Raw genomic sequence first — 25,916 nt, 5'->3', positions numbered from 1 at the left:
ATATGTATATTAATCTAACATTCTCATATTAATAGGGTCCTGTATAGTTATGAAATAATGTAATGTTTCCTATTGATTAAAAAATGTCCTAAATATAGAAATGTTCCCATTTTTTCAGGAGTAACAACAGTAGCACCTGTTGAAGGTAATATTAGTGATATATATTTTTTATTTTTAAGTTTGAAAATTAGGAGATATAAGAATGGGTAATCTAAAAAATGTCTGAATCACTTGTTCGCTGAGTGGTGGTGCCAAATATCTTCAGAAAGTTATATTGAAAAGATTTTTTTTCTCGTTTGTTTTAAATGACAACACATTTTGAGATGTTTATTAATGCAACAATTGTCTACATTTTTCCAGTATTTAAACTGAGTCGCCTTCATGTGTAGAATAAGTTAAAAAATCACAGATTACATGATTATGTACTTATTGACTGTGTGAAGTACTGTTCTTAGGTAGCAATATTGTTACACTATTCAGAGTAATTTATGCAAATAGTGTAAATGAAAGATGGTTGGTTTCAGATCTCTGGATCTGAATCACCTTAGCTTTGACCAATTGACATCCTGAAGTTACAGGGAAAATATTTTCATTGTGAGTTGTCTAAAATTAAAATAATAATAATAATAATATATTTCTCCTAAGAATAATAGCAAATGTAAGTAAGGAATACACCCTTTCATGGTTAAATGTGGTTACAAAAGAATAGCACACTTTCAGAGCCACTAAAGTAATTTATTTGCCAAATTGACAAAGTAGCCCCATAAAGCAAGTTCTATTTGAGATGCATTAAATACTTGGCTATAGTATAGTGCGGTTTGTGGACTATCCCAAGAATATCTATAAATAGGTGGATGAGATTGTTGAAATTAAAAATAAGCCCACACAAAAGTTTCTTCCCTTTTAAAAGATGGGAATTGTTGCAATTAAAAATGTAGTCGTAAAACAAAAGTTTTTCTTTTGTAAACTACTGTTTATGTATATAATATATGTATATTAATCTAACATTCTCAAATTAATAGGGTCCTGTATAGTTATGAAATAATGTCATGTTTCCTATTGATTAAAAAATGTCCTAAATATACAAATGTTCCCATTTTTTCAGGAGTAACAACAGCAGCACCTGTTGAAGGTAATATTAGTTATATATATATTTTATTTTTAAGTTTGAATATTAGGAGATATAAGAAAGGGTAATCTAAAAAATGTCTGAAACACTTGTTCGCTGAGTGGTGGTGCCAAATATCTTCAGAAAGTTATATTGATAAGATTTTTTTTCCTCCTTTGTTTTAAATGACAACACATTTTGAGATGTTTATTAAGGCAAAAATTGTCTACATTTTTCCTGTATTTAAACTGAGTCGCCTTCATGTGTAGAATAAGTTAAAAAATCACAAATTACATTATTATATACTTATTGACAGCGTGAAGTTCTGTTCTTAGATAGCAATATTGTTACACTATTCAGGGTAATTTATGCAAATAATGTAAATGAAAGATGGGTGCTTTCAGATCTCTGGATCTGAACCACCTCAGCTTTGACTGATTGAGCCCCTGGAGTTACAGGTGAAAATATTTTCATTGGGAGTTGTCTAAAATTAAAATAATAATAATATATTTCTCCTAATAATAATGGCAAATGTAAGTAAGGAATACACCCTTTCATGGTTAAATGTGGTTACAAAAGAATAGCACACTTTCAGAGCCACTAAAGAAATATATTTGCCAAATTGACAAAGTAGCCCCATAATAAGCAAGTTCTATTTGAGATGCATTATATACTTGGCTATAGTATAGTGCGGTTTGTGGACTATCCCCAGAATATATATAAATAGGTGGACGAGATTGTTGAAATTAAAAATCTGCCCACACAAAAGTTTCTTCCCTTTTAAAACATAAGAATTGTTGCAATCAAAAATAAGTCGTAAAATAAAAAAATTTCTTTTGTAAACTACTGTTTATGTATATTATATATGTATATTAATCTAACATTCTCAAATTAATAGGTTCCTGTATAGTTATGGAATAATGTAATGTTTCCTATTGGTTCTAAAATGTCCTAAATATACAAATGTTCCCATTGTTTCAGGAGTAACAACAGCAGCACCTGTTGAAGGTAATATTAGTAATATATATTTTTGATTTTTAAGTTTGAAAATTAGGAGATATAAGAAAGGGTAATCTATAAAATGTCTGAAACACTTGTTCGCTGAGTGGTGGTGGTGCCAAATATCTTCAGAAAGTTATATTGAAAAGATTTTTTTTCTCCTTTCTTTTAAATGACAACACATTTTGAGATGTTTATTAATGCAACAATTGTCTACATTTTTCCAGTATTTAAACTGAGTCGCCTTCATGTGTAGAATAAGTTAAAAAATCACAGATTACATGATTATGTACTTATTGACTGTGTGAAGTACTGTTCTTAGGTAGCAATATTGTTACACTATTCAGAGTAATTTATGCAAATAGTGTAAATGAAAGATGGGTGGTTTCAGATCTCTGGATCTGAACCACCTTAGCTTTGACCGATTGACATCCTGAAGTTACAGGGAAAATATTTTCATTGTGAGTTGTCTAAAATTAAAATAATAATAATAATAATATATTTCTCCTAAGAATAATAGCAAATGTAAGTAATGAATACACCCTTTCATGGTTAAATGTGGTTACAAAAGAATAGCACACTTTCAGAGCCACTAAAGTAATTTATTTGCCAAATTGACAAAGTAGCCCCATAAAGCAAGTTCTATTTGAGATGCATTAAATACGTGGCTATAGTATAGTGCGGTTTGTGGACTATCCCAAGAATATCTATAAATAGGTGGATGAGATTGTTGAAATTAAAAATCAGCCCACACAAACGTTTCTTCCCTTTTAAAAGATGGGAATTGTTGCAATTAAAAATGTAGTCGTAAAACAAAAGTTTTTCTTTTGTAAACTACTGTTTATGTATATAATATATGTATATTAATCTAACATTCTCAAATTAATAGGGTCCTGTATAGTTATGAAATAATGTCATGTTTCCTATTGATTAAAAAATGTCCTAAATATACAAATGTTCCCATTTTTTCAGGAGTAACAACAGTAGCACCTGTTGAAGGTAATATTAGTGATATATATTTTTTATTTTTAAGTTTGAAAATTAGGAGATATAAGAAAGGGTAATCTAAAAAATGTCTAAATCACTTGTTCGCTGAGTGGTGGTGCCAAATATCTTCAGAAAGTTATATTGAAAAGATTTTTTTTCTCGTTTGTTTTAAATGACAACACATTTTGAGATGTTTATTAATGCAACAATTGTCTACATTTTTCCAGTATTTAAACTGAGTCGCCTTCATGTGTAGAATAAGTTCAAAAATAACAAATTAAACGATCATGAACTTATTGACTGTGTGAAGTACTGTTCTTAGGTAGCAATATTGTTACACTATTCAGAGTAATTTATGCAAATAGTGTAAATGAAAGATGGGTGGTTTCAGATCTCTGGATCTGAATCACCTTAGCTTTGACCGATTGACATCCTGAAGTTACAGGGAAAATATTTTCATTGTGAGTTGTCTAAAATTAAAATAATAATAATAATAATATATTTCTCCTAAGAATAATAGCAAATGTAAGTAAGGAATACACCCTTTCATGGTTAAATGTGGTTACAAAAGAATAGCACACTTTCAGAGCCACTAAAGTAATTTATTTGCCAAATTGACAAAGTAGCCCCATAAAGCAAGTTCTATTTGAGATGCATTAAATACTTGGCTATAGTATAGTGTGGTTTGTGGACTATCCCAAGAATATCTATAAATAGGTGGATGAGATTGTTGAAATTAAAAATCAGCACACACAAACGTTTCTTCCCTTTTAAAAGATGGGAATTGTTGCAATTAAAAATGTAGTCGTAAAACAAAAGTTTTTCTTTTGTAAACTACTGTTTATGTATATAATATATGTATATTAATCTAACATTCTCAAATTAATAGGGTCCTGTATAGTTATGAAATAATGTCATGTTTCCTATTGATTAAAAAATGTCCTAAATATACAAATGTTCCCATTTTTTCAGGAGTAACAACAGCAGCACCTGTTGAAGGTAATATTAGTTATATATATTTTTTATTTTTAAGTTTGAATATTAGGAGATATAAGAAAGGGTAATCTAAAAAATGTCTGAAACACTTGTTCGCTGAGTGGTGGTGCCAAATATCTTCAGAAAGTTATATTGATAAGATTTTTTTTCCTCCTTTGTTTTAAATGACAACACATTTTGAGATGTTTATTAAGGCAAAAATTGTCTACATTTTTCCTGTATTTAAACTGAGTCGCCTTCATGTGTAGAATAAGTTAAAAAATCACAAATTACATTATTATATACTTATTGACAGCGTGAAGTTCTGTTCTTAGATAGCAATATTGTTACACTATTCAGGGTAATTTATGCAAATAATGTAAATGAAAGATGGGTGCTTTCAGATCTCTGGATCTGAACCACCTCAGCTTTGACTGATTGAGCCCCTGGAGTTACAGGTGAAAATATTTTCATTGGGAGTTGTCTAAAATTAAAATAATAATAATATATTTCTCCTAATAATAATGGCAAATGTAAGTAAGGAATACACCCTTTCATGGTTAAATGTGGTTACAAAAGAATAGCACACTTTCAGAGCCACTAAAGAAATATATTTGCCAAATTGACAAAGTAGCCCCATAATAAGCAAGTTCTATTTGAGATGCATTATATACTTGGCTATAGTATAGTTCGGTTTGTGGACTATCCCCAGAATATATATAAATAGGTGGACGAGATTGTTGAAATTAAAAATCTGCCCACACAAAAGTTTCTTCCCTTTTAAAACATAAGAATTGTTGCAATCAAAAATAAGTCGTAAAACAAAAAAATTTATTTTGTAAACTACTGTTTATGTATATTATATATGTATATTAATCTAACATTCTCAAATTAATAGGTTCCTGTATAGTTATGGAATAATGTAATGTTTCCTATTGGTTCTAAAATGTCCTAAATATACAAATGTTCCCATTGTTTCAGGAGTAACAACAGCACCACCTGTTGAAGGTAATATTAGTTATATATATTTTTTATTTTTAAGTTTGAAAATTAGGAGATATAAGAAAGGGTAAACTAAAAAATGTCTGAAACACTTGTTCGCTGAGTGGTGGTGCCAAATATCTTCAGAAAGTTATATTGATAAGATTTTTTTTCTCCTCTGTTTTAAATGACAACACATTTTGAGATGTTTATTAATGCAACAATTGTCTACATTTTTCCAGTATTTAAACTGAGTCACCTTCATGTGTAGAATAAGTTAAAAAATAACAAATGACACGATCATGTACTTATTGACTGTGTGAAGTACTGTTCTTAGGTAGCAATATTGTTACACTATTCAGAGTAATTTATGCAAATAGTGTAAATGAAAGATGGGTGGTTTCAGATCTCTGGATCTGAACCACCTTAGCTTTGACCGATTGACATCCTGAAGTTACAGGGAAAATATTTTCATTGTGAGTTGTCTAAAATTAAAATAATAATAATATATTTCTCCTAAGAATAATAGCAAATGTAAGTAATGAATACACCCTTTCATGGTTAAATGTGGTTACAAAAGAATAGCACACTTTCAGAGCCACTAAAGTAATTTATTTGCCAAATTGACAAAGTAGCCCCATAAAGCAAGTTCTATTTGAGATGCATTAAATACTTGGCTATAGTATAGTGCGGTTTGTGGACTATCCCAAGAATATCTATAAATAGGTGGATGAGATTGTTGAAATTAAAAATCAGCCCACACAAACGTTTCTTCCCTTTTAAAAGATGGGAATTGTTGCAATTAAAAATGTAGTCGTAAAACAAAAGTTTTTCTTTTGTAAACTACTGTTTATGTATATAATATATGTATATTAATCTAACATTCTCAAATTAATAGGGTCCTGTATAGTTATGAAATAATGTCATGTTTCCTATTGATTAAAAAATGTCCTAAATATACAAATGTTCCCATTTTTTCAGGAGTAACAACAGCAGCACCTGTTGAAGGTAATATTAGTAATATATATTTTTTATTTTTAAGTTTGAAAATTAGGAGATATAAGAAAGGGTAATCTATAAAATGTCTGAAACCCTTGTTCGCTGAGTGGTGGTGCCAAATATCTTCAGAAAGTTATATTGAAAAGATTTTTTTTCTCCTTTCTTTTAAATGACAACACATTTTGAGATGTTTATTAATGCAACAATTGTCTACATTTTTCCAGTATTTAAACTGAGTCGCCTTCATGTGTAGAATAAGTTAAAAAATCCCAGATTACATGATTATGTACTTATTGACTGTGTGAAGTACTGTTCTTAGGTAGCAATATTGTTACACTATTCAGAGTAATTTATGCAAATAGTGTAAATGAAAGATGGGTGGTTTCAGATCTCTGGATCTGAACCACTTTAGCTTTGACCGATTGACATCCTGAAGTTACAGGGAAAATATTTTCATTGTGAGTTGTCTAAAATTAAAATAATAATAATAATAATATATTTCTCCTAAGAATAATAGCAAATGTAAGTAATGAATACACCCTTTCATGGTTAAATGTGGTTACAAAAGAATAGCACACTTTCAGAGCCACTAAAGTAATTTATTTGCCAAATTGACAAAGTAGCCCCATAAAGCAAGTTCTATTTGAGATGCATTAAATACGTGGCTATAGTATAGTGCGGTTTGTGGACTATCCCAAGAATATCTATAAATAGGTGGATGAGATTGTTGAAATTAAAAATCAGCCCACACAAACGTTTCTTCCCTTTTAAAAGATGGGAATTGTTGCAATTAAAAATGTAGTCGTAAAACAAAAGTTTTTCTTTTGTAAACTACTGTTTATGTATATAATATATGTATATTAATCTAACATTCTCAAATTAATAGGGTCCTGTATAGTTATGAAATAATGTCATGTTTCCTATTGATTAAAAAATGTCCTAAATATACAAATGTTCCCATTTTTTCAGGAGTAACAACAGTAGCACCTGTTGAAGGTAATATTAGTGATATATATTTTTTATTTTTAAGTTTGAAAATTAGGAGATATAAGAAAGGGTAATCTAAAAAATGTCTAAATCACTTGTTCGCTAAGTGGTGGTGCCAAATATCTTCAGAAAGTTATATTGAAAAGATTTTTTTTCTCGTTTGTTTTAAATGACAACACATTTTGAGATGTTTATTAATGCAACAATTGTCTACATTTTTCCAGTATTTAAACTGAGTCGCCTTCATGTGTAGAATAAGTTCAAAAATAACAAATTAAACGATCATGAACTTATTGACTGTGTGAAGTACTGTTCTTAGGTAGCAATATTGTTACACTATTCAGAGTAATTTATGCAAATAGTGTAAATGAAAGATGGGTGGTTTCAGATCTCTGGATCTGAATCACCTTAGCTTTGACCGATTGACATCCTGAAGTTACAGGGAAAATATTTTCATTGTGAGTTGTCTAAAATTAAAATAATAATAATAATAATATATTTGTCCTAAGAATAATAGCAAATGTAAGTAAGGAATACACCCTTTCATGGTTAAATGTGGTTACAAAAGAATAGCACACTTTCAGAGCCACTAAAGTAATTTATTTGCCAAATTGACAAAGTAGCCCCATAAAGCAAGTTCTATTTGAGATGCATTAAATACTTGGCTATAGTATAGTGTGGTTTGTGGACTATCCCAAGAATATCTATAAATAGGTGGATGAGATTGTTGAAATTAAAAATCAGCACACACAAACGTTTCTTCCCTTTTAAAAGATGGGAATTGTTGCAATTAAAAATGTAGTCGTAAAACAAAAGTTTTTCTTTTGTAAACTACTGTTTATGTATATAATATATGTATATTAATCTAACATTCTCAAATTAATAGGGTCCTGTATAGTTATGAAATAATGTCATGTTTCCTATTGATTAAAAAATGTCCTAAATATACAAATGTTCCCATTTTTTCAGGAGTAACAACAGCAGCACCTGTTGAAGGTAATATTAGTTATATATATTTTTTATTTTTAAGTTTGAATATTAGGAGATATAAGAAAGGGTAATCTAAAAAATGTCTGAAACACTTGTTCGCTGAGTGGTGGTGCCAAATATCTTCAGAAAGTTATATTGATAAGATTTTTTTTCCTCCTTTGTTTTAAATGACAACACATTTTGAGATGTTTATTAAGGCAAAAATTGTCTACATTTTTCCTGTATTTAAACTGAGTCGCCTTCATGTGTAGAATAAGTTAAAAAATCACAAATTACATTATTATATACTTATTGACAGCGTGAAGTTCTGTTCTTAGATAGCAATATTGTTACACTATTCAGGGTAATTTATGCAAATAATGTAAATGAAAGATGGGTGCTTTCAGATCTCTGGATCTGAACCACCTCAGCTTTGACTGATTGAGCCCCTGGAGTTACAGGTGAAAATATTTTCATTGGGAGTTGTCTAAAATTAAAATAATAATAATATATTTCTCCTAATAATAATGGCAAATGTAAGTAAGGAATACACCCTTTCATGGTTAAATGTGGTTACAAAAGAATAGCACACTTTCAGAGCCACTAAAGAAATATATTTGCCAAATTGACAAAGTAGCCCCATAATAAGCAAGTTCTATTTGAGATGCATTATATACTTGGCTATAGTATAGTTCGGTTTGTGGACTATCCCCAGAATATATATAAATAGGTGGACGAGATTGTTGAAATTAAAAATCTGCCCACACAAAAGTTTCTTCCCTTTTAAAACATAAGAATTGTTGCAATCAAAAATAAGTCGTAAAACAAAAAAATTTATTTTGTAAACTACTGTTTATGTATATTATATATGTATATTAATCTAACATTCTCAAATTAATAGGTTCCTGTATAGTTATGGAATAATGTAATGTTTCCTATTGGTTCTAAAATGTCCTAAATATACAAATGTTCCCATTGTTTCAGGAGTAACAACAGCACCACCTGTTGAAGGTAATATTAGTTATATATATTTTTTATTTTTAAGTTTGAAAATTAGGAGATATAAGAAAGGGTAAACTAAAAAATGTCTGAAACACTTGTTCGCTGAGTGGTGGTGCCAAATATCTTCAGAAAGTTATATTGATAAGATTTTTTTTCTCCTCTGTTTTAAATGACAACACATTTTGAGATGTTTATTAATGCAACAATTGTCTACATTTTTCCAGTATTTAAACTGAGTCACCTTCATGTGTAGAATAAGTTAAAAAATAACAAATGACACGATCATGTACTTATTGACTGTGTGAAGTACTGTTCTTAGGTAGCAATATTGTTACACTATTCAGAGTAATTTATGCAAATAGTGTAAATGAAAGATGGGTGGTTTCAGATCTCTGGATCTGAACCACCTTAGCTTTGACCGATTGACATCCTGAAGTTACAGGGAAAATATTTTCATTGTGAGTTGTCTAAAATTAAAATAATAATAATATATTTCTCCTAAGAATAATAGCAAATGTAAGTAATGAATACACCCTTTCATGGTTAAATGTGGTTACAAAAGAATAGCACACTTTCAGAGCCACTAAAGTAATTTATTTGCCAAATTGACAAAGTAGCCCCATAAAGCAAGTTCTATTTGAGATGCATTAAATACTTGGCTATAGTATAGTGCGGTTTGTGGACTATCCCAAGAATATCTATAAATAGGTGGATGAGATTGTTGAAATTAAAAATCAGCCCACACAAACGTTTCTTCCCTTTTAAAAGATGGGAATTGTTGCAATTAAAAATGTAGTCGTAAAACAAAAGTTTTTCTTTTGTAAACTACTGTTTATGTATATAATATATGTATATTAATCTAACATTCTCAAATTAATAGGGTCCTGTATAGTTATGAAATAATGTCATGTTTCCTATTGATTAAAAAATGTCCTAAATATACAAATGTTCCCATTTTTTCAGGAGTAACAACAGCAGCACCTGTTGAAGGTAATATTAGTAATATATATTTTTGATTTTTAAGTTTGAAAATTAGGAGATATAAGAAAGGGTAATATCAAAAAATGTCTGAAACACTTGTTCGCTGAGTGGTGGTGCCAAATATCTTCAGAAAGTTATATTGAAAAGATTTTTTTTCTCCTTTCTTTTAAATGACAACACATATTGAGATGTTTATTAATGCAACAATTGTCTACATTTTTCCAGTATTTAAACTGAGTCGCCTTCATGTGTAGAATATGTTAAAAAATCCCAGATTACATGATTATGTACTTATTGACTGTGTAAAGTACTGTTCTTAGGTAGCAATATTGTTACACTATTCAGAGTAATTTATGCAAATAGTGTAAATGAAAGATGGGTGGTTTCAGATCTCTGGATCTGAATCACCTTAGCTTTGACTGATTGACATCCTGAAGTTACAGGGAAAATATTATCATTGTGAGTTGTCTAAAATTAAAATAATAATAATAATAATATATTTCTCCTAAGAATAATAGCAAATGTAAGTAAGGAATACACCCTTTCATGGTTAAATGTGGTTACAAAAGAATAGCACACTTTCAGAGCCACTAAAGTAATTTATTTGCCAAATTGACAAAGTAGCCCCATAAAGCAAGTTCTATTTGAGATGCATTAAATACTTGGCTATAGTATAGTGCGGTTTGTGGACTATCCCAAGAATATCTATAAATAGGTGGATGAGATTGTTGAAATTAAAAATCAGCCCACACAAACGTTTCTTCCCTTTTAAAAGATGGGAATTGTTGCAATTAAAAATGTAGTCGTAAAACAAAAGTTTTTCTTTTGTAAACTACTGTTTATGTATATAATATATGTATATTAATCTAACATTCTCAAATTAATAGGGTCCTGTATAGTTATGAAATAATGTCATGTTTCCTATTGATTAAAAAATGTCCTAAATATACAAATGTTCCCATTTTTTCAGGAGTAACAACAGCAGCACCTGTTGAAGGTAATATTAGTAATATATATTTTTGATTTTTAAGTTTGAAAATTAGGAGATATAAGAAAGGGTAATATCAAAAAATGTCTGAAACACTTGTTCGCTGAGTGGTGGTGCCAAATATCTTCAGAAAGTTATATTGAAAAGATTTTTTTTCTCCTTTCTTTTAAATGACAACACATATTGAGATGTTTATTAATGCAACAATTGTCTACATTTTTCCAGTATTTAAACTGAGTCGCCTTCATGTGTAGAATATGTTAAAAAATCCCAGATTACATGATTATGTACTTATTGACTGTGTAAAGTACTGTTCTTAGGTAGCAATATTGTTACACTATTCAGAGTAATTTATGCAAATAGTGTAAATGAAAGATGGGTGGTTTCAGATCTCTGGATCTGAATCACCTTAGCTTTGACCGATTGACATCCTGAAGTTACAGGGAAAATATTATCATTGTGAGTTGTCTAAAATTAAAATAATAATAATAATAATATATTTCTCCTAAGAATAATAGCAAATGTAAGTAAGGAATACACCCTTTCATGGTTAAATGTGGTTACAAAAGAATAGCACACTTTCAGAGCCACTAAAGTAATTTATTTGCCAAATTGACAAAGTAGCCCCATAAAGCAAGTTCTATTTGAGATGCATTAAATACTTGGCTATAGTATAGTGTGGTTTGTGGACTATCCCAAGAATATCTATAAATAGGTGGATGAGATTGTTGAAATTAAAAATCAGCACACACAAACGTTTCTTCCCTTTTAAAAGATGGGAATTGTTGCAATTAAAAATGTAGTCGTAAAACAAAAGTTTTTCTTTTGTAAACTACTGTTTATGTATATTATATATGTATATTAATCTAACATTCTCAAATTAATAGGTTCCTGTATAGTTATGAAATAATGTCATGTTTCCTATTGATTAAAAAATGTCCTAAATATACAAATGTTCCCATTTTTTCAGGAGTAACAACAGTAGCACCTGTTGAAGGTAATATTAGTGATATATATTTTTTATTTTTAAGTTTGAAAATTAGGAGATATAAGAAAGGGTAATCTAAAAAATGTCTGAATCACTTGTTTGCTGAGTGGTGGTGCCAAATATCTTCAGAAAGTTATATTGAAAAGATTTTTTTTCTCGTTTGTTTTAAATGACAACACATTTTGAGATGTTTATTAATGCAACAATTGTCTACATTTTTCCAGTATTTAAACTGAGTCGCCTTCATGTGTAGAATAAGTTAAAAAATAACAAATTACACGATCATGAACTTATTGACTGTGTGAAGTACTGTTCTTAGGTAGCAATATTGTTACACTATTCAGAGTAATTTATGCAAATAGTGTAAATGAAAGATGGGTGGTTTCAGATCTCTGGATCTGAATCACCTTAGCTTTGACCAATTGACATCCTGAAGTTACAGGGAAAATATTTTCATTGTGAGTTGTCTAAAATTAAAATAATAATAATAATAATATATTTCTCCTAAGAATAATAGCAAATGTAAGTAAGGAATACACCCTTTCATGGTTAAATGTGGTTACAAAAGAATAGCACACTTTCAGAGCCACTAAAGTAATTTATTTGCCAAATTGACAAAGTAGCCCCATAAAGCAAGTTCTATTTGAGATGCATTAAATACTTGGCTATAGTATAGTGCGGTTTGTGGACTATCCCAAGAATATCTATAAATAGGTGGATGAGATTGTTGAAATTAAAAATCAGCCCACACAAACGTTTCTTCCCTTTTAAAAGATGGGAATTGTTGCAATTAAAAATGTAGTCGTAAAACAAAAGTTTTTCTTTTGTAAACTACTGTTTATGTATATAATATATGTATATTAATCTAACATTCTCAAATTAATAGGGTCCTGTATAGTTATGAAATAATGTCATGTTTCCTATTGATTAAAAAATGTCCTAAATATACAAATGTTCCCTTTTTCAGGAGTAACAACAGCAGCACCTGTTGAAGGTAATATTAGTTATATATATTTTTTATTTTTAAGTTTGAATATTAGGAGATATAAGAAAGGGTAATCTAAAAAATGTCTGAAACACTTCTTCGCTGAGTGGTGGTACCAAATATCTTCAGAAAGTTATATTGATAAGATTTTTTTTCCTCCTTTGTTTTAAATGACAACACATTTTGAGATGTTTATTAAGGCAAAAATTGTCTACATTTTTCCTGTATTTAAACTGAGTCGCCTTCATGTGTAGAATAAGTTAAAAAATCACAAATTACATTATTATGTACTTATTGACAGCGTGAAGTTCTGTTCTTAGATAGCAATATTGTTACACTATTCAGGGTAATTTATGCAAATAATGTAAATGAAAGATGGGTGGTTTCAGATCTCTGGATCTGAACCACCTCAGCTTTGACTGATTGAGCCCCTGGAGTTACAGGGAAAATATTTTCATTGGGAGTTTTCTAAAATTAAAATAATAATAATAATATATTTCTCCTAATAATAATGGCAAATGTAAGTAAGGAATACACCCTTTCATGGTTAAATGTGGTTACAAAAGAATAGCACACTTTCAGAGCCACTAAAGAAATATATTTGCCAAATTGACAAAGTAGCCCCATAATAAGCAAGTTCTATTTCAGATGCATTAAATACTTGGCTATAGTATAGTTCGGTTTGTGGACTATCCCCAGAATATATATAAATAGGTGGACGAGATTGTTTAAATTAAAAATCTGCCCACACAAAAGTTTCTTCCCTTTAAAACATAAGAATTGTTGTAATCAAAAATAAGTCGTAAAACAAAAGTTTTTCTTTTGTAAACTATTTTTTATGTATATTATATATGTATATTAATCTAACATTCTCAAATTAATAGGTTCCTGTATAGTTATGAAATAAAGTCATGTTTCCTATTGGTTCTAAAATGTACTAAATATACAAATGTTCCCATTTTTTCAGGAATAACAACAGCACCACCTGTTGAAGGTAATATTATTAATATATATTTTTTATTTTTAAGTTTGAAAATTAGGAGATTGTCACGGTTGTGTTCGCCACAAACTCGGGTCGGACCGCGTGGCTGAGGTAGGGTTGTAAAAGCACCGACCTTAAACCTCGCAGGCTGATCCGGATTGCGCAGTTCATAGTCGTACGTAGCAGGGTCTGGATTGGAGAAGACAGCATCGTCGTTGTACAAGCCAGGGTCAGGATAGGAGACGTCAGAATAAACATTGTCCAAGCAAGAGTTCGGCAACAGGGAGTCAGGAGAACCCCGCTTCGGCTTATGAGCGCGGGGGGGTTCTCTGCGCGTGCGGCGACCATGGCCCATGGTACTGGTCTCAGGAGGTGGAAGACAGACCAGATTTACACACCGCCTAGCTGCACGGTTAAACCAGCGCTACAGCGCAAGAGTCCTGAGCGGGTTAGGGAATCCTCTGTAGCAGCGCAGGAACCAGGACACGGCCTCTCTAGATTAGGGAAAGAGTAGGCCCCAGGAACCAGGAAGCTGTAGATACACAGGAAGACCTCCTCTTCAGTGTAGGAATCCAGGAGACTGAAGGACGCAGGGGCGAAACCTCCGCTTCAGTGCAGGAATCCAGGAGGCTGAAGGACGCAGGGACGAAACCTCTGCTTCAGCACAGGAGAACAGGAAGCTGACAGACGCAGGGACGAAACCACTGCTTCAGCACAGGAGAACAGGAAGCTGAAGGACGCAAGGGAAACCTCCGCTTCAGCACAAGAGAACAAGCAAGAGCTTGTGGCAGAACAGTTGGTGACATCCGGTAAGGACTATGCTCGGCAAGGAGCATTATGGGAAGGCAATACTTAAAGGCCAGCAGGCCAATCCCCAGCGGGGGTGTGAAGATATTGCTCCAATGAATGAATGCAAGTCTAGGTTGCATAATAGGCTGCACAGCTGCAGTAGATACCAGAGGGAGTGTGTATAGCTTTGGTGAGTGAATCCAGGCTGCAGCAAACATCAGGAGAGCTGTTCCAGAACTGCACCGGTCTGCAAGGTAAGGTAACCAGTAACCCGTGGAACGGATTCCTGACAGTATCCCCCCCTTCACGTGAGACCTCCGGGCGAACATGAACACTCATAGAGTTGGAGGACTGGGAATTGTTGCTGAACCGTCTAGGATTGGGGTTAGAATCGTGGTCCAGGGACTCGTGGTTAACCCTTAGTGTACTCCCACCCCCCGGTGAGAACTGCGGCCAGACAGGGTCATCCATGGGTCTTGGGGACATTGAGTTGTTCCTAAAATTCCTTAGGTGGAAAGGATATCCGTAAACGAGCAGTTCTTTGGTGAGTACAATTCTAGGATATGAGATAGATGGAAGAAACATCCTTGGTACATGGCTCGCCTCGCAAAATGTCTTGGAAATCCAGGGCTGTGAAGAACCAGAGGGCTCCAGAGCAGAAACGGAAGAAGGACCCCCACTGAAAGCCCAGTCCTTAATAGAGGAATCGGAATCTAGGATCAGCGGCCCTGCTAGTTGATCGAATATACCAGGAGGGACTTTGTAACAGAAAAAGTCTTGGCTGACCACTGTATGTTGGAATTTGCGAGGAATTTTTCCTCTAGAAGGCTCCCAGGTAATGGTTAGTAAGGGTATAGGCTGGTTGGAAGCTTCTCCCGGTATTGGTATGGAAGGTGACAAGGCATGCAGTAAACCAGGCATAGGGACCGAAATCTTGGGATACGTACAGAGTATTTCCAACTGAGAGGAAATAACAGGGGCAACTGAAAAATCCGAGGCCCCAAACCATGGTTTAGCAGGAGCAGATAAGCAAACAACAGTAGAGCTCTCCAATACTGGGAAATCTTCATTGGAAGATAGTATTGTCAGTGAATCAGGAATAGACCTTGGAATTTTCCTATCAGGAACTTGAGAAAAAGGCAGAGCCAGGGTAGTGGCGGGAGGGAAGCTAACATCAGAAGCTGAAATATGTACCTCAGTGACAGAGACCTGAGAATCAACAAGCAGCAAGTATGAACTATGAAAACTCTTAATGACAGGCACCTTAGGAGTACAAGGAGTTTTCTCTGAAACTGCAATGGCCCTAACCACAGGGGTGCCTAACCTGACACAAACAGGAATAGGTGTGTTTTCTAGTGCAAAATCTCTGATCCCAGGACTCCTAACAGATAGTAAGGGTGTCTGGGTTTGATTAGAGAAAAAATCAAATGTATTGATAAGTGACTTAGAAACAATTACAGAGGTTCTAGATTTGCTGGACATGTGAGAAAAAATACCCTTTAAGACAGGAGCTATAATCTCCTCCCAGAGTAAGCCCATGTTTGCTGGGGCATTTTTAGACACGGCACTGAGGGACTGGGTCTCAGCAAAGGCAGGACAGCTAAATAGCTCAGATTTAAACCCTAAGACTTGTAATATATGCATGGTGACCTCAGACAGTACTAAGGGAGTGACTACAGATATGCTGAACCCTGAAGGATTAGCCTGGACAGAGAAATCAGGGGGGCCCCCAGTCAGGCTAACCATTGTAGGAAGAGATTCAGAATCAGAAGGAAAATCATTACCTCTCAGAGTCTCAGGGCCAGTAAGACACAATTCAGGGAGAGGGGAAACAGTGTGCAGGCTTCTTACTAGTATATATGAAAAAGCGTCACTTTTGAGAGAAAGCCGTGTGTCAGCAAACTCTCCTGGGAACACAACATGAACCCCAGGAGAGACATATAGACTACTGTATGCGTTTAATCCTAAGCTTAGTGAAGAGGAGCACCCAGACAGTACACGGGGTTTAAACCTAACTGTACTGGTCTCTGAAGTAGGTATTTGGTAAGGAATGTCTGGGAAACCAAAAATGACTGCAGATTCCACAATGTGGGAACTATGCACTGAAGCAGGGATCACCGCTCTCTGGGCGACAGACTGGTTCAGTGAAATACCCGGGAGGAGGAACTCTGTGGCTAAGTTTAGGGGAAACCCTGACTCCTGAATACATTTTACAGGAACCAGAACTTTAGCTGAAGTCTCCGGAGGTGAAACTGCGGAAACTTGAGCTGAAGCAGGGGATTTATAGCAAAGAATTTCTAAGGAATCCTTAAGGTTAGGGGACTCCTTCAATGCAACCTCTGCTGTCTGACTTGTGGACTCATTCTCTGAGGCTAAAACAAAGGCATTAACTTGGAGGCAGCAAGAATTTACAGGGGTTAATTCAGACCATACCTGAGAGTAAAACATAGCTAGACCTCTCTCTGAATTGGGGAAGACTAGGGATCTCTCTTCTGGTGCTAGGGGCGTGACCTAACTGGCAGAGAACAGGGAATAGCAAAAGGAAACTCAGAGAACTGCCCCCCAAGGGTTAATACAGAACTGACCCTGGGAACAGAACTTAGGGATTCTTTCTCAGACGGGGAAAGCGCACAGGACTGTTTGGTTGGGGTTACAGTAGACATATCATTGGAATCAGGGCACCCGGGCAAATAATCAGGGCTAGGGACCGTGGTAGTAACTATGTTGGAGAGCAATGCTAGTGGGACAGTTTTGTCATCTCCTGGAGAGGAAGGTATGCTCCCAGGTTTAGCAACAGGACTGGCAGCAGAGCGGGACCGCCAAGCGTCAGCGCAGCTGGCGAGGAGGGAATCCTGTTCTATTATGCAAATGTCCAATGTTTTGGAAAGTAGGCAGAGTATCTTTTGTACGTGAGCAAACATGAGGAGAGGATCCTCTGGTACTACGTAAATGTCCAATGATAAGGCCAGGGCATGGAGTGTATTACAGGCGGTGGCCAGTTTCCCAGGATTCACATTATCCCAGGACAAAGGGGAATCAGGGAAGAGAATACTAGCGGCCAGAAGCTGTTTTAAGTACTTGAGGCGATAAGCCTTCAAAAAGAGATCTTTACGGCATTTTTTTTGCAAAGGGGTTAAACCTTCAAACATAAACGGATCTCCCATTTGAGGTAGTATTTCGCATAGGTACTGGGACTGGCCTACGGGCCGGGACAGGAGTTCAGACAGAAACTTACCAACCCTCACCACAGGACGGTCCGAGTTTGTGGGGCCGAGCATACTGTCACGGTTGTGCTCGCCACAAACTCGGGTCGGACCGCGTGGCTGAGGTAGGGTTGTAAAAGCACCGACCTTAAACCTCGCAGGCTGATCCGGATTGCGCAGTTCATAGTCGTACGTAGCAGGGTCTGGATTGGAGAAGACAGCATCGTCGTTGTACAAGCCAGGGTCAGAATAGGAGACGTCAGAATAAACATTGTCCAAGCAAGAGTTCGGCAACAGGGAGTCAGGAGAACCCCGCTTCGGCTTATGAGTGCGGGGGGTTCTCTGCGCGTGCGGCGACCATGGCCCATGGTACTGGTCTCAGGAGGTGGAAGACAGACCAGATTTACACACCGCCTAGCTGCACGGTTAAACCAGCGCTACAGCGCAAGAGTCCTGAGCGGGTTAGGGAATCCTCTGTAGCAGCGCAGGAACCAGGACACGGCCTCTCTAGATTAGGGAAAGAGTAGGCCCCAGGAACCAGGAAGCTGTAGATACACAGGAAGACCTCCTCTTCAGTGTAGGAATCCAGGAGACTGAAGGACGCAGGGGCGAAACCTCCGCTTCAGTGCAGGAATCCAGGAGGCTGAAGGACGCAGGGACGAAACCTCTGCTTCAGCACAGGAGAACAGGAAGCTGACAGACGCAGGGACGAAACCACTGCTTCAGCACAGGAGAACAGGAAGCTGAAGGACGCAAGGGAAACCTCCGCTTCAGCACAAGAGAACAAGCAAGAGCTTGTGGCAGAACAGTTGGTGACATCCGGTAAGGACTATGCTCGGCAAGGAGCATTATGGAAAGGCAATACTTAAAGGCCAGCAGGCCAATCCCCAGCGGGGGTGTGAAGATATTGCTCCAATGAATGAATGCAAGTCTAGGTTGCATAATAGGCTGCACAGCTGCAGTAGATACCAGAGGGAGTGTGTATAGCTTTGGTGAGTGAATCCAGGCTGCAGCAAACATCAGGAGAGCTGTTCCAGAACTGCACCGGTCTGCAAGGTAAGGTAACCAGTAACCCGCGGAGCGGATTCCTGACAGAGATATAAGAAAGGGTAATCTAAAAAATGTTTGAAACACTTGTTCGCTGAGTGGTGGTGCCAAATATCTTCAGAAAGTTATAATGATAAGATTTTGTTTCCTCCTTTGTTTTAAATGACAACACATTTTGAGATGTTTATTAATGCAACAATTGTCTAAATTTTTCCAGTATTTAAACTGAGTCGCCTTCATGTGTAGAATAAGTTAAAAAAATCACAGATTACATGATTATGTACTTATTGACTGTGTGAAGTACTGTTCTTAGGTAGCAATATTGTTACACTATTCAGAGTAATTTATGCAAATAGTGTAAATGAAAGATGGGTGGTTTCAGATCTCTAGATCTGAACCACCTTAGGTTTTACCGATTGACATACTGAAGTTACAGGGAAAATATTTTCATTGTGAGTTGTCTAAAATTAAAATAATAATAATAATAATATATTTCTCCTAAGAATAATAGCAAATGTAAGTAAGGAATACACCCTTTCATGGTTAAATGTGGTTACAAAAGAATAGCCCACTTTCAGAGCCACTAAAGTAATTTATTTGCCAAATTGACAAAGTAGCCCCATAAAGCAAGTTCTATTTGAGATGCATTAAATACTTGGCTATAGTATAGTGCGGTTTGTGGACTATCCCCAGAATATCTATAAATAGGTGGACGATATTGTTGAAATTAAAAATCAGCCCACACAAAAGTTTCTTCCCTTTTAAAAGATGGGAATTGTTGCAATTAAAAATGTAGTCGTAAAACAAAAGTTTTTCTTTTGTAAACTACTGTTTATGTATATAATATATGTATATTAATCTAACATTCTCAAATTAATAGGGTCCTGTATAGTTATGAAATAATGTAATGTTTCCTATTGATTCTAAAATGTCCTAAATATACAAATGTTCCCATTTTTTCAGGAGTAACAACAGCAGCACCTGTTGAATGTAATATTAGTGATATATATTTTTTATTTTTAAGTTTGAAAATTAGGAGATATAAGAAAGGGTAATCTAAAAAATGTCTGAAACACTTGTTCGCTGAGTGGTGGTGCCAAATATTTTCAGAAAGTTATATTGATAAGATTTTGTTTCCTCCTTTGTTTTAAATGACAACACATTTTGAGATGTTTATTAATGCAACAATTGTCTACATTTTTCCAGTATTTAAACTGAGTCGCCTTCATGTGTAGAATAAGTTCAAAAATCACAAATTACATGATTATGTACTTATTGATTGCGTGAAGTACTGTTCTTAGGTAGCAATATTGTTACAATATTCAGAGTAATTTATGCAAATAGTGTAAATGAAAGATGGGTGGTTTCAGATCTCTGGATCTGAACCACCTTAGCTTTGACCGATTGACATGCTGGAGTTACAGGGAAAATATTTTCATTGTGAGTTGTCTAAAATTAAAATAATAATAATAATATATTTCTCCTAAGAATAATAGCAAATGTAAGTAAGGAATACACCCTTTCATGCTAAATGTGGTTACAAAAGAATAGCACACTTTCAAAGCCACTAAAGTAATTTATTTGCCAAATTGACAAAGTAGCCCCATAAAGCAAGTTCTATTTGAGATGCATTAAATACTTGGCTATAGTATAGTGCGGTTTGTGGACTATCCCAAGAATATCTATAAATAGGTGGACGAGATTGTTGAAATTAAAAATAAGCCCACACAAAAGTTTCTTCCCTTTTAAAAGATGGGAATTGTTGCAATAAAAAATGCAGTCGTAAAACAAAAGTTTTTCTTTTGTAAACTACTGTTTATGTATATAATATATGTATATTAATCTAACATTCTCATATTAATAGGGTCCTGTATAGTTATGAAATAATGTAATGTTTCCTATTGATTAAAAAATGTCCTAAATATACAAATGTTCCCATTTTTTCAGGACTATCAACAGTAGCACCTGTTGAAGGTAATATTAGTAATATATATTTTTTATTTTTAAGTTTGAAAATTAGGATATATAAGAATGGGTAATCTAAAAAATGTCTGAATCACTTGTTAGCTGAGTGGTGGTGCCAAATATCTTCAGAAAGTTATATTGAAAAGATTTTTTTTCTCGTTTGTTTTAAATGACAACACAATTTGAGATGTTTATTAATGCAACAATTGTCTACATTTTTCCAGTATTTAAACTGAGTCGCCTTCATGTGTAGAATAAGTTCAAAAATAACAAATTACACGATCATGAACTTATTGACTGTGTGAAGTACTGTTCTTAGGTAGCAATATTGTTACACTATTCAGAGTAATTTATGCAAATAGTGTAAATGAAAGATGGGTGGTTTCAGATCTCTGGATCTGAATCACCTTAGCTTTGACCAATTGACATCCTGAAGTTACAGGGAAAATATTTTCATTGTGAGTTGTCTAAAATTAAAATAATAATAATAATATATTTCTCCTAAGAATAATAGCAAATGTAAGTAATGAATACACCCTTTCATGGTTAAATGTGGTTACAAAAGAATACCACACTTTCAGAGCCACTAAAGTAATTTATTTGCCAAATTGACAAAGTAGCCCCATAAAGCAAGTTCTATTTGAGATGCATTAAATACTTGGCTATAGTATAGTGCGGTTTGTGGACTATCCCAAGAATATCTATAAATAGGTGGACGAGATTGTTGAAATTAAAAATAAGCCCACACAAAAGTTTCTTCCCTTTTAAAAGATGGGAATTGTTGCAATTAAAAATGCAGTCGTAAAACAAAAGTTTTTCTTTTGTAAACTACTGTTTATGTATATAATATATGTATATTAATCTAACATTCTCATATTAATAGGGTCCTGTATAGTTATGAAATAATGTAATGTTTCCTATTGATGAAAAAATGTCCTAAATATACAAATGTTCCCATTTTTTCAGGAGTAACAACAGTAGCACCTGTTGAAGGTAATATTAGTGATATATATTTTTTATTTTTAAGTTTGAAAATTAGGAGATATAAGAAAGGGTAATCTAAAAAATGTCTGAATCACTTGTTCGCTGAGTGGTGGTGCCAAATATCTTCAGAAAGTTATATTGAAAAGATTTTTTTTCTCGTTTGTTTTAAATGACAACACATTTTGAGATGTTTATTAATGCAACAATTGTCTACATTTTTCCAGTATTTAAACTGAGTCGCCTTCACGTGTAGAATAAGTTCAAAAATAACAAATTACACGATCATGAACTTATTGACTGTGTGAAGTACTGTTATTAGGTAGCAATATTGTTACACTATTCAGAGTAATTTATGCAAATAGTGTAAATGAAAGATGGGTGGTTTCAGATCTCTGGATCTGAACCACCTTAGCTTTGACCGATTGACATGCTGGAGTTACAGGGAAAATATTTTCATTGTGAGTTGTATAAAATTAAAATAATAATAATAATATATTTCTCCTAAGAATAATAGCAAATGTAAGTAAGGAATACACCCTTTCATGCTAAATGTGGTTACAAAAGAATAGCACACTTTCAGAGCCACTAAAGTAATTTATTCGCCAAATTGACAAAGTAGCCCCATAAAGCAAGTTCTATTTGAGATGCATTAAATACTTGGCTATAGTATAGTGCGGTTTGTGGACTATCCCAAGAATATCTATAAATAGGTGGATGAGATTGTTGAAATTAAAAATCAGCCCACACAAACGTTTCTTCCCTTTTAAAAGATGGGAATTGTTGCAATTAAAAATGTAGTCGTAAAACAAAAGTTTTTCTTTTGTAAACTACTGTTTATGTATATAATATATGTATATTAATCTAACATTCTCATATTAATAGGGTCCTGTATAGTTATGAAATAATGTAATGTTTCCTATTGATTAAAAAATGTCCTAAATATACAAATGTTCCCATTTTTTCAGGAGTAACAACAGTAGCACCTGTTGAAGGTAATATTAGTGATATATATTTTTTATTTTTAAGTTTGAAAATTAGGAGATATAAGAATGGGTAATCTAAAAAATGTCTGAATCACTTGTTCGCTGAGTGGTGGTGCCAAATATCTTCAGAAAGTTATATTGAAAAGATTTTTTTTCTCGTTTGTTTTAAATGACAACACATTTTGAGATGTTTATTAATGCAACAATTGTCTACATTTTTCCAGTATTTAAACTGAGTCGCCTTCATGTGTAGAATAAGTTCAAAAATAACAAATTACACGATCATGAACTTATTGACTGTGTGTAGTACTGTTCTTAGGTAGCAATATTGTTACACTATTCAGAGTAATTTATGCAAATAGTGTAAATGAAAGATGGGTGGTTTCAGATCTCTGGATCTGAATCACCTTAGCTTTGACCAACTGACATCCTGAAGTTACAGGGAAAATATTTTCATTGTGAGTTGTCTAAAATTAAAATAATAATAATAATAATAATATATTTCTCCTAAGAATAATAGCAAATGTAAGTAAGGAATACAACCTTTCATGGTTAAATGTGGTTACAAAAGAATAGCACACTTTCAGAGCCACTAAAGTAATTTATTTGCCAAATTGACAAAGTAGCCCCATAAAGCAAGTTCTATTTGAGATGCATTAAATACTTGGCTATAGTATAGTGCGGTTTGTGGACTATCCCAAGAATATCTATAAATAGGTGGACGAGATTGTTGAAATTAAAAATAAGCCCACACAAAAGTTTCTTCCCTTTTAAAAGATGGGAATTGTTGCAATTAAAAATGCAGTCGTAATACAAAAGTTTTTCTTTTGTAAACTACTGTTTATGTATATAATATATGTATATTAATCTAACATTCTCATATTAATAGGGTCCTGTATAGTTATGAAATAATGTAAAGTTTCCTATTGATTAAAAAATGTCCTAAATATACAAATGTTCCCATTTTTTCAGGAGTAACAACAGTAGCACCTGTTGAAGGTAATATTAGTGATACATATTTTTTATTTTTAAGTTTGAAAATTAGGAGATATAAGAAAGGGTAATCTAAAAAATGTCTGAATCACTTGTTCGCTGAGTGGTGGTGCCAAATATCTTCAGAAAGTTATATTGAAAAGATTTTTTTTCTTGTTTGTTTTAAATGACAACACATTTTGAGATGTTTATTAATGCAACAATTGTCTACATTTTTCCAGTATTTAAACTGAGTCGCCTTCATGTGTAGAATAAGTTAAAAAATCACAAATTACATTATTATGTACTTATTGACAGCGTGAAGTTCTGTTCTTAGATAGCAATATTGTTACACTATTCAGGGTAATTTATGCAAATAATGTAAATGAAAGATGGGTGGTTTCAGATCTCTGGATCTGAACCACCTCAGCTTTGACTGATTGAGCCCCTGGAGTTACAGGGAAAATATTTTCATTGTGAGTTGTCTAAAATTAAAATAATAATAATAATATATTTGTCCTAAGAATAATAGCAAATGTAAGTAAGGAATACACCCTTTCATGGTTAAATGTGGTTACAAAAGAATAGCACACTTTCAGAGCCACTAAAGAAATATATTTGCCAAATTGACAAAGTAGCCCCATAATAAGCAAGTTCTATTTGAGATGCATTAAATACTTGGCTATAGTATAGTTCGGTTTGTGGACTATCCCCAGAATATATATAAATAGGTGGACGAGATTGTTGAAATTAAAAATCTGCCCACACAAAAGTTTCTTCCCTTTTAAAACATAAGAATTGTTGTAATCAAAAATAAGCCGTAAAACAAAAGTTTTTCTTTTGTAAACTACTGTTTATGTATATTATATATGTATATTAATCTAACATTCTCAAATTAATAGGTTCCTGTATAGTTATGAAATAAAGTCATGTTTCCTATTGGTTCTAAAATGTCCTAAATATACAAATGTTCCCATTGTTTCAGGAGTAACAACAGCACCACCTGTTGAAGGTAATATTAGTTATATATATTTTTTATTTTTAAGTTTGAAAATTTGGAGATATAAGAAAGGGTAAACTAAAAAATGTCTGAAACACTTGTTCGCTGAGTGGTGGTGCCAAATATCTTCAGAAAGTTATATTGATAAGATTTTTTTTCTCCTCTGTTTTAAATGACAACACATTTTGAGATGTTTATTAATGCAACAATTGTCTACATTTTTCCAGTATTTAAACTGAGTCGCCTTCATGTGTAGAATAAGTTAAAAAATCCCAGATTACATGATTATGTACTTATTGACTGTGTGAAGTACGGTTCTTAGGTAGCAATATTGTTACACTATTCAGAGTAATTTATGCAAATAGTGTAAATGAAAGATGGGTGGTTTCAGATCTCTGGATCTGAATCACCTTAGCTTTGACAAATTGGCATCATGAAGTTACAGGGAAAATATTTTCATTGTGAGTTGTCTAAAATTAAAATAATAATAATAATATATTTCTCCTAAGAATAATAGCAAATGTAAGTAAGGAATACACCCTTTCATGCTAAATGTGGTTACAAAAGAATAGCACACTTTCAGAGCCACTAAAGTAATTTATTCGCCAAATTGACAAAGTAGCCCCATAAAGCAAGTTCTATTTGAGATGCATTAAATACTTGGCTATAGTATAGTGCGGTTTGTGGACTATCCCAAGAATATCTATAAATAGGTGGACGAGATTGTTGAAATTAAAAATAAGCCCACACAAAAGTTTCTTCCCTTTTAAAAGATGGGAATTGTTGCAATTAAAAATGCAGTCGTAAAACAAAAGTTTTTCTTTTGTAAACTACTGTTTATGTATATAATATATGTATATTAATCTAACATTCTCATATTAATAGGGTCCTGTATAGTTATGAAATAATGTAATGTTTCCTATTGATTAAAAAATGTCCTAAATATACAAATGTTCCCATTTTTTCAGGAGTAACAACAGTAGCACCTGTTGAAGGTAATATTAGTGATATATATTTTTTATTTTTAAATTTGAAAATTAGG

General features: G+C 33.4%; 1 protein-coding gene across 1 annotated transcript in view; it reads left to right on the top strand.

Moving 5' to 3' along the window:
- Positions 1 to 17,441: 17,441 nt before the first annotated feature.
- LOC142494637 (integumentary mucin B.1-like) overlaps positions 17,442 to 25,916 on the top strand; it is a 64,862-nt gene continuing 56,387 nt past the window's right edge. Inside the window, exon 1 of the mRNA XM_075599070.1 lies at positions 17,442 to 17,493. Within this exon, the coding sequence (XP_075455185.1) occupies positions 17,442 to 17,493 (52 nt within the window). The remainder of the gene's footprint in view (positions 17,494 to 25,916) is intronic.

This window comes from Ascaphus truei, chromosome 5, assembly GCF_040206685.1.
Source record: "Ascaphus truei isolate aAscTru1 chromosome 5, aAscTru1.hap1, whole genome shotgun sequence".
NCBI lineage: Eukaryota > Metazoa > Chordata > Amphibia > Anura > Ascaphidae > Ascaphus > Ascaphus truei.
Note: the sequence above shows the minus strand (reverse complement) of the source record. Positions and strands in the feature narration are given on the sequence as shown.